This window comes from Juglans microcarpa x Juglans regia, chromosome 8D (genome assembly GCF_004785595.1).
Source record: "Juglans microcarpa x Juglans regia isolate MS1-56 chromosome 8D, Jm3101_v1.0, whole genome shotgun sequence".
Lineage (NCBI taxonomy): Eukaryota > Viridiplantae > Streptophyta > Magnoliopsida > Fagales > Juglandaceae > Juglans > Juglans microcarpa x Juglans regia.
In genome coordinates, this window is record NC_054608.1 from 1,101,763 (window position 1) to 1,112,369 (window position 10,607).

General features: G+C 36.1%; 1 protein-coding gene and 1 pseudogene across 1 annotated transcript; one reads left to right on the forward strand and one right to left on the reverse strand.

Moving 5' to 3' along the window:
- Nucleotides 1-2,103: 2,103 nt before the first annotated feature.
- LOC121243062 (putative laccase-9) lies at nt 2,104-5,544 on the forward strand. The gene is made up of 7 exons (XM_041141123.1): nt 2,104-2,323; nt 2,619-2,770; nt 3,181-3,425; nt 3,582-3,707; nt 3,834-4,422; nt 4,708-5,060; nt 5,249-5,544. The coding sequence occupies exons 1-7, from the start codon at nt 2,213-2,215 to the stop codon at nt 5,383-5,385; spliced, it is 1,713 nt and encodes a 570-aa protein (XP_040997057.1). The 5' UTR covers nt 2,104-2,212; the 3' UTR covers nt 5,386-5,544.
- Nucleotides 5,545-8,867: 3,323 nt separating this feature from the next.
- Nucleotides 8,868-9,525, reverse strand: LOC121243079 (annotated as a pseudogene).
- Between the last annotated feature and the right edge of the window lie 1,082 nt (nt 9,526-10,607).

The window sequence follows — 10,607 nt, forward strand, 5'->3', positions numbered from 1 at the left end:
GATCTCCAGATCTGTAAGTATTCGAAAAAAAAAAACATGGCCCTGCAACCGAAATGTGAGGAACCATGTAAAACCCTAACGAGAGAGGGTCATCGTTGCGAAAAATATGCAGAGTTGGAGATAAATTAGTGCTTTAGATATGAAGAGACGAGAGAAAGAGAAGAAGAAAAGTGAGAAAAAGAAGAGGGAAAGAGAGAGACGGGAAGAAAAATCTGGAAGAAGTGAGAGAAAGAGAGGAAGAAAGTTGAGAAAAAAAAAAGAGAGACGGGAAGAAGAAAGAGGGAGGTAGAGAGATGAGAAGAAGAATTTGGAAGAGGCGACGGGAGGAAAATGAATTTATACGGGCTGGCATTGAGTTATGGGTTTTTTCTCTTAAAACGGTGACGTATTGGTTTGGGATGGGTTGCTCAGGCTGGATGAGTTTTCCTCAAAACAGTGTTGTTTTGTGGTTTGGGCTGGTCGATGGGTTGGGCTTCATGAATGATTTCGGGCTTAGATATATTGGGCCGCTTTATCCTCTTTGTTTTGGGCTTCATATGATATAAAAACTCATTGTTATGTGTTTGTAAAGCTAGCTACTAGCAAATATTTTATTTAGATACATGACATAAAATTGTATTAAGAATTTAAAATGTCAAAAAAATAAAATTCACGTTGTTATAAAAAAAAAAATAAAAAACATGAACGGGCTGGATTGAAAGATAAAAGAAAAAGAAAAAAAAGTAGTTTAAAAATAAAATGAAAAATGTTATTTTTATGAAAAATCCCCCTGTTAAGATTATAATAAAAATGTTGTTTGTTTATTTGTTGAGATTTTTTGAAATCTCATTTTGGTAGTTTCTACTACCATTCTCCACTAGGCACCGTTTTCAGCATAAAGTCAGTCGCATGCATACATTTCATAATTGTAACTTGGTTCTTATAAGTCGTTATATTATAATTATAAATATTATGTAGATCATGTTATAATATGTATTGTAAACAAGAAAAAAAAAATTCTAAAAACATAAATATAAATTTGTACTCCATTTGTAGTTAAGATTTATATATTATAGTTATCAATATTTTGCACATAACAAATATGATAATTTTTATTATAAAAAATAAAATCTTAAAATATAGATAAAACTCTATCCATTAATATTTAAAATTAAGAAATTGTATAAATCTAAATTATTATTTTATTGTTTATTGTGGATTGACAAGTAATCAATTTTTCATATATTTTCAATTAGACACACGTGCAATTGCCTTTACTAGTATATATATATATATATATATATATATTTATATATATAACTATTCGTTTTATGTATCTTTTGAAAAGCTATTGTTTTGGTTTTCGTTTATTACGAAAATCAAGATAAGATATTTTGATGATGGAAAGATCTTCCAGTGTAATTTGGATTGATATTCAAAGTTTTTGAAAAGAGAAAAGCTGGTACGCTTCCAAAATGTACCGCTCTATGTACTGTCGTTGCAGGAAATTTTTTTTTAATATTTTTTTATTAAAAAAATGATTTTAAATATATTAATATATTTTTTTTTATTTTTTAAAAATATTTAAATATATTAAAAAAAAAAAAAGGGTAAAAAGTAAAAGTGCGGTGCTATTCAGGCGGCTCTTTTGAAAAACTCTTTGTTTCCAAACATGAGCTGAGTCAGCGGAGATGGAAGCTGAAAAACAGTAGCTATCTAACACAAGAAGTCATATGGACAAATAGATAAACGACTTTTGAAGGGTAGGTAGCTTCCTTCGTAGTGTGTTCTTTTTTTCTTGTTTGTACTTTCAAAGGTGGATTGATCAATTCATTATACGGGAGATCATCAAAGATCGTTCTGTATTCAATTTTCCAAACATGACAATGCACCGGCCTTAGATATATAGTTTTTCACAAGTACCTGCACATTTATGTTTTATTGTTAATGAGATATGAGTTTTGTTACATATAGTAAAAGACTTTTAGGTATTTATTGTGCACTTCATTCATGTGATTGATCAAAATAGTTATTTTATATTAAAAAAAAGTAACGTAACTAATCACATTAATAAAGTGTACAAAGAGTACGTAAAAATGACTACGCATCAAATTTTTGTTTCTATATAAATAGATCTGAAATGCCTGCTGAAAGTCAGAGAATACTTTAAGGGATCGAGTACTGAATTATAGAGTGTATTTCCTAGTGTCTGGTGAGGGGATCAGTTGCAGATATGGAACTAAACAAGATAGGCCGCTTGCTCTTTGGGGTTTTAGGGTTTTTGCTTTTGGATCATGGGCTGCTGCTTTGTACGGCCAAAAAGGTCCACCGCTACAGCTTTATTGTAAGTTTCTGCTATATTAATCTCATGCTTGTAATTCAGGCGTCGATGGATCACGACCTTATTGTCACGTACGGCTAGCTTTAACTCATGAATTAATATAGAAAATGCATCAGTTCAATATCAAACCTAACTAAATTTCGACAAAAATATGTATGCATGTAGGTACAGTAAGTTGTGATCTCTGTTTTCACTACCTTGGTAGAGTATTCTCCTCCAGAAATGTAACATGTTCATATGGAAGAGAGCCGGATGAACAAACTGCGTGTTTGTGCGTGTGTTTTGTGGTTGCATGCAGCTGAAGGAGACGAACTTTACAAGGATGTGTACAACAAAGAGCATGTTCACTGTAAATGGCCAATGGCCTGGCCCGACCATTCATGTTCGCAAAGGGGATACGGCATTCGTAAATGTTCACAACGACGGAAATTATGGGGTCACTATTCACTGGTAATCTCTCTCTCTCTCTCTCCCTATCTTTCTCTGTTGGAAGATTGTGAAACGTCAATTGGGGCCAGAGCGAAGGAATACAAAACTACTTTTTCCCTCAAAGCATTTTCTCCAGCGCCTGGCTCGCTGTAGACTTACTAAATTTGGAGTATAAAAATAAATATATTCATCCAACTACGCGCCTGATCTACACCTTTTGTGGGTTGAAAACAAAGCAGGTGAGAAACTTCGGTTTAATGGTGGTCAATTATTGGGACATGCTTGCAGGATGATGCCCGTAATTACTACTTTTTCTTTTTTGACTAATTTGCCTCTCCTTAATTAGGAAACTTCATTCACTATACACAGATCAATCAGTGATTCATTAGTCTTTGTCGAAAAGATAAAAAAGTTTGTCTTTTTATATGTAGGCACGGAGTGAAGCAACCAAGGAATCCATGGTCGGATGGTCCTGAAAACATTACACAATGCCCTATTCAACCAGGAAAAAACTTCACATATGAGGTTATATTTTCAGACGAAGAAGGAACTCTTTGGTGGCATGCCCACAGTGATTGGTCTCGGGCAACAATCCACGGTGCCATTGTCATCTTACCTGAAAAAGGAACCACTTATCCATTTCCCAAGCCCTATGCAGAACAAGTGCTTATACTTGGTACAAGTTAATTAATTAATTACTAGTTAATGAACATTTAATATATACTCATACAGATAAGAATTTCTCCCACATGATCAATATCCCATTGCAAAAATTCCAAGTTTATAAGCATCTAACTAATTCATCTAATTCCAGCTTGTTATTGTACTGCAGGCGAATGGTTCAATGGAGATGTCAAGGAACTAATTGATAGTGCTCTAGAAACAGGTGCCAATCCAGACATATCAGATGCCTACGCTATTAATGGCCAGCCAGGATTTCCAAATAATTGCTCTAATGGTATGAATTTTACGAGCCAAAACTGTCCAACTGCTGCATGCTTTTTCTTTATTGGCAAATTTGAACTTGAGAAGATTTCAATCATTAATTTAGCGTCTAATATATGTCATATTTCACCTTACACAGAAACAACATATCGTCTCCCAGTCCAATATGGAGAGACATATCTTCTTCGTATTGTTCATGCCGGGATGAATGAAGAAATGTTCTTTGGAATAGCAAAACACAACCTCACCGTTGTTGCCCAAGATGCCGCATACATAAAGCCCATAACCACAGATTACATCATGATAACCCCAGGACAAACAATGGACATCTTGCTCAAAGCAGACCAAGATCCCAGCTACTATTACATAGCTGCAACTCCTTTCTTTGATGCTAGTGTTCCATACGACAATTCCAACACTTCGGCAGTTCTCCAGTATGGGGGAAATTATACTCCTCCATCCTCTCCTCCCTATCCTTCCCTTCCTAATACCACTGACAAAGGTGCTGCAGACAGCTTCACAACTCGCATAAAGGCCTTGGCGAGTAGTGAGCACCCCATCAATGTCCCGACAGAGATTGATAGGAAAATTTTCGTTACAGTTTCTGTAAATCAGATATTTTGCCCTAATCAATCATGTGGGGGTCCAGATGGTAATAGGGTATCTGCAAGCTTAAACAACATCAGTTTCCTGACACCAACGACTGACATACTGCAAGCGTATTACAAGTAACATCGCCTGCACCATGTCTTTTTATTTTATTTTATTTGGTTGTATATATATTGTTTGGGATAAGAAAATCTTATAAATTAACTCAAGGCTTTTGTGATTTATAGTACTATATCAAGTACCCTAAAATAATTGAGTTTTAAGAATTTTAATTTGAACTTTTGACATGTGACTTAGCAGTTTATAAAAGCTTATAGAGTAGAACTTGTAAATATCTATATATAGCATTACCCAAATAGAACGACCCAACATTTAAAACATAAGTTTATGCTTGCATATTATAGGAACTTGTCGGACGTGTTCAGCAATGATTTCCCCAATAAGCCACTCTATGTTTTTAACTACACGGGAGACGTGGGAAACAACACATTATATCCGAGCCAAGGGACAAATGTTACGATAATAGATTATGGGGCGGCAGTGGAAATAGTGTTCCAAGGGACAAATGTTGGGACTGCAGAGAATCATCCGATGCATCTCCATGGTTTTAGTTTCTATTTGGTAGGGACGGGCTATGGAAATTTCAACGAGACCACTTCCCCCAAAACATACAATTTAGAGGATCCACCGGAAGTTAACACCATTGGCGTTCCTAAGAATGGATGGGCTACAATTAGATTCATTGCCAATAATCCGGGTACGTCAACCTAATCTCTAGCTAATTTAGATCTCTTACTTTTTTTATTTTTTATTTTGATTTTGATTGTCGATGCAATGAATTAATTATTTCCTTGACATTTTAGATACAAATACAAGTGTATATATAATAGCCATTAATTAATTATGACATGATATAATATGAGGATCGATGCTTTTCATGAACAGGGGTTTGGTTTATGCACTGTCATTTGGAACGACATTCTTCTTGGGGTATGGCCACTGTTTTCATTGTGAAGAATGGACCCACAAACGATACAAGCGTCCTCCCAATACTCCCAAATAATTTGCCAATTTGTTCTTAGTATTTCAAGAAAAATGTGTGCTTCAAGCATGGGACATGATTTGCCTATGGAATCAATTCATGCAATAAAGGCAATATGGGACATGATTTGTAGATCATGTAGAAATTTTAATTTGTGTGTAAATTAATAATTTGATTCCATTAATAAAAGGGCATTTCAAGTTAAGGTGTGAATTAATTACTATCAATTAAACCAATTAAACGTGGCTGTCTTGCGAAATATTTAATTAATTTATTATAAAATTTCTTTAACATTTTAAAATCAATTTTTAAACGATCTTGATATATCAAATACATTACTGGCGTACAATATTAATTAGTATGTTACATTAATCAGTGTAAAATATGAATATTGTTTCACTAATAACTATTTTGTAATTCTTTTAATTACAGCAACTGATAAGACAATATAATAACCTCGTCAAAATGTTAAAATATTCTTCTCGATTTGAATATTTTAATTTTACAACATTACTTTTTAAATTATATATATATATATAATATTAATTTCTAATTTTTTAAATCCTTTTCAATTATTGGTGACTTGATATGAATTGGGTGTCGGTCTTGACTCTTGAGTCCAGTGTCCCTTCTCACGACGTTTAAATCGAATTGAAATAAATGTTTGTCCGAACCGTACGTAATAGACGGTTCGTAACTAGTCACGACCGTAAATAGTAACGACTGCCTCATGATTTTGTGGCTATCATGCACGCACGATCCATAAATAAGTTTTACAACAAATAAGGCTTTTTACCGCAATATATAATTTTCTATAATATTTTCTATCCCAAAATATTCATGTCTGTCTCCATGCATGACTAGCTATATATATATATATTCACGAATAAAAACAAGCTAATCTTCTATATATACATGCAACCATATATATAAATATATATATATATGCATGTTTGATGTCTATGGATTAATTAATAATTACTAATTAATTATACATGCATATAATAATTAGTAATAATCTATGAAATTACTTCCTAACCATTCAAAATAAAAAATAAAAATATATAAGTAGGCATATTTGGGAGTCATATCGTTTTCCTTTGTCAAAACATGAGCTACTTCAATATATAGCCTCTCTTCTAATATGATGGACTAACCAATGATCACATGATCAAAACTTAGAAGTTTATGCTTGATATCATTGATAAGTATTCCTATGCTAGTCCAAGAATCCTCAGCTTTTGGAATGGTTTGGATCACTTGAAAAGAATCTCACTCGAGTATGATATTCCTTAGACCCAGCTGATCAGCTCCAAATATTATTGCTTGAAGAGCACCAAAAGGTTCTGCTAGTAAGGGTTCAGGAAAGAAATTCTGATTCATTGTCATTGTGGCCAATACTCTTCCCTCCCAATCACATGCGTTGATCCTATACCAATTTGCAATGAATTATATCAACTGTTGTATCCCAATTTCTCTTTATGACGTCCTGTGAAGGAGTTTTCCATCTCTATGTCTAATTTTTTCTTGTTCCTGAGTTGCTAGAATTATCAACATGTATAGCCTTCAAGTGTAGCAGAATTTGTATTGAATGTTGCACCATAGTGTTTGGGTGGGTTAATTCCAGTCATGGTTTAAAAATCGTTTCATTCTGGTCAAAATTTTACGTACCAGAACAGTAACTGGCACATGTACATGGGGCATTTTGTTCTGGATTGAGTTCGGGCTGGTTTCGAGACATTCCAACCGGATTATGGTATTTCGGCCAAAATGGATGTTTCGGTCCAAAATGGGATTTTTGTACTTTCTGCTGAATTTTCTTTATTTCATTTTCTCATCAGCCAACCATAGAATATACAAATTCAACATCGAGTTAGATAGTAATATAACTCTTTGTAACACACCCACTAGAGAGATAACGAATAAAATGAAATATCCCACTTCGAGGGTGAGAAAACCTCCAAGAAATTGAGGAGAATAAGAAGAAGATGATGATATCAAGAAAAGGCTTCTATTACTTTCTGCATAAAAAACAAACAGAGCTTCTGCTCATTACTTAAACATGAGGACCTTTACATGGGCCCTGGCTAGCTCAATGAAAAACAAAAATGAAAGGAAAATTATTCCAATAGCTCGAACCCAATACCGACTACAATACAAGTCCCACTAATTTGTAAACAGTAGACTAAAAAACTAAATTCATGAAGTAAGCTATGAAGTGGCCCATGGGCCCTATTGTCTTTGTAAATTGGGCTGGCTTTTGTTCTGAAGTGTAACAAACCCCCCTTCAAAGCACCTTGTACATAAGGTGCAATTTGGCTGCCACTCCTCCTTTGCCACTGAAAATTATTAACTTCTAGCTCATCATCAGTGATTCAATAAAAATTTCCATCTTTTACACCATTTACTACAAGGCCCAAACAAATAATGTTGGAGGAAACAACATATTGGAAGGAAATTTGTACAAAAACCTCTTTTGCAGACTCATCCCTGCTAGCTTCATCAAACCTCGACAAAATTGTGGTGTAAATACATACATCAGGCTTAACCCCCTTATCCCTCATTTGGGTTTTGAGATCCATGGATTCCTCTATCAACCCAACTCTAGCATAAGCCAATATCAGTGAATTGTAAGTCTTTATGCGAGGAGAAATCCCACTGATTTCCAACATGTAACTATGAGATATTGCTGCCATTGAAGTTGAAGTGATACCCTCCCAGCAATGAAGCTCATGAACAATCAATATTGGCACTCTTACAGTCCCGAGTGAATATTCGGGTAGTATGAAGCATTAACAAAATGGAAATTAGTGCAACTGAGGGTTATCTCAAGTAGAGTTTCATCACTAACGTATGAGCACTTGGACTTGTCTACATAATCCAACTGAGGGCTTGAATTTGCAACTGAATGAATTGCAGCATCTGAAAGCTTATGGTAAGATCTTATATCAAGCTCACACAAAAGAGGGAAAATTAGCTCAGCCCAAGCCATGTTATTATGCTTTAAAGACATAGTTTCAAGTGGTTGGTGCATATCCTCTTCTATAATGTTGAAAACAACCTGGCCAGCTTTGATAAAGGAAGTTCCCAAGTCACACATGAGATTCCTAAGCTTATTTCTCACCTCCCCAGTAGTTGCATCCCAATTTTTGACCCAACAATTTTGTGCCGCAACTTGGAAATATGGCCTCAAGTCAGAGATATGCTCCCTTCCTCTATCAAAGGGCTCTAAAACACCTCTCAACAGCAGTATATCAAGCACAAGAGGAGCGAAAGACTTCTTACCTCACAGATTGTCAACATAGAAGTGGGCGTTAGTGTGAGAGTCGTCTTCACCAATAACTGCATCTTCATCTAACTGAAATTTGTGCTCTGCGGCATCTGCAAGGGTCTCTTCAAGCATTTCATCAAACAATTTACGGCCTGCACCCAAGTTTTTAATTCCTTTTGCATCAAGCATTCTGATTCGCTCATCAAGCACCACGTAAGTTGCTCTCATCATTGTCAATGCCTTCATTTTCATCATCAATTTTTTATATGGTTTCTAATCATAAGAAGCACGGACTTGCCACACCTCGCAGCCAAGACCAAACAAGCTGCACGCAAAGGCCAATGAACATCCCCATTGACCAGCGCTTGTTTCTGTCATGACATTCTTGATGACTTGCTGAGCATTATACCAAACTTGTGGAACTGCAGTGTTGGGTTTGTGTGATCCATCATGGTTGACACCTTCATACTTGTAGTAAGTTCTGGCAGACATATTGAGAAGTTTCTCCAACCTCTTGGCTTTGATCAGCGGGGTTGGGCGCCAAAGCTTGTACACATCAAGAACTTTATCAGGGATGTCTATGAACTTGCCATTGTTCACCTCCTGCTTAATCAACTCACCAGGAAATAGGGGAGACATATCTTCGAGTTTGACTGGTTTGAAAGACTTAGGGTGCAATGCAGGAGGGGGTTTCACTGGAAGATCTACGATCAAATTGTACCACTAACGGGGAATTTCAATTGATTTTGAATTAGCGCTTAAAGCGGCTCTTGGTCTATGGCCATTTGAAAGCCTCAGATACATTGTCTTTACCTTCAGAGAAATATTCCCAAGCCATTCCTTCTCAATTGTAAATCCAACAGAAATGCCATATTGAAGAATTGTAAAGTCCTGGAGCATCAAGCGCATGTTCTGAGTTTTTTTGCTCTCGCCCTCCCTGTTCACGGCCAACTAGGACTGGTGGCTCAACGACGACTCGTGGCTGGTCAACTTGTTCAACTCTTGCGTACAGCACCCACCATCCCATTTAAGTTTCATGTCCAGAGACGAATTGCAAGAGAAAGGAGAGAGAGAGAGTGAGAGAGGCAACGAAGTCTTGAAGGCCGTGAATCTACGTCGTCGGCGATCCCTATGAAAAATCCGTTATCTTTTTTGTGACGCCCCGACTCCCACATACAAAAATAAGGGAATCGTGACATCAGGATGATGACAACACGGGTCACACATCCCAACGAAATGTGCTCAAGTGTGTGCAACATGCAAGAGTGTACAATAAAAATCGCAGCGGATAATATAAATAAGTCATCTAAGTACCAGAAATTTAAATACAAATATTCAAAACAAATTATCTTTAAAGAGTTATACAGTCATCCCAAATATATTACAAAAACAACACATAAATTGATAAAAAAGAAACTTGATAAACAGGAGCATTCCCAGATCACTCCACCAACGGAGCCAAGCTAAGGCTCGTCATCCTCATCTGCATCAAAATCTGCGATACCATAAAATGGTACCACAGGTAAGTATGAACCAAATAACTCTCGGGATAAAAACATATTAATGCAACCAACATGCATTCATATGACAAAATACACTTAGCCATAAAATACCATTTTTCCCAGAAAAATGATTATTTCCAACACACGCTAAAATTCCATTTTGGCCCAAAAACATAGTCTGTCATTTTCCCAGAAAATGATTCACACAAAACAAACCAATTGTCGGACACTGTAGGCAGGAATCGCAGGCGGGACTCTACCTCCGTCCCTGCTTACCACCATCCCTACCGCGTGCACCGTTGGCAGGAATCATAGGCGGGACACAACCACCATCCCTACCGCGTGCACCGTAGGCGGGAATCACAGGCGGGACTCTACCACCATCCCTACGTACCACCATCCCTACAGTTCCTTTTCCTTTTTCACAAACCAGTCAATTCAGTCATTTCAAACACACCCAAAAATCATTTCTCATATGAAAATCCAGTT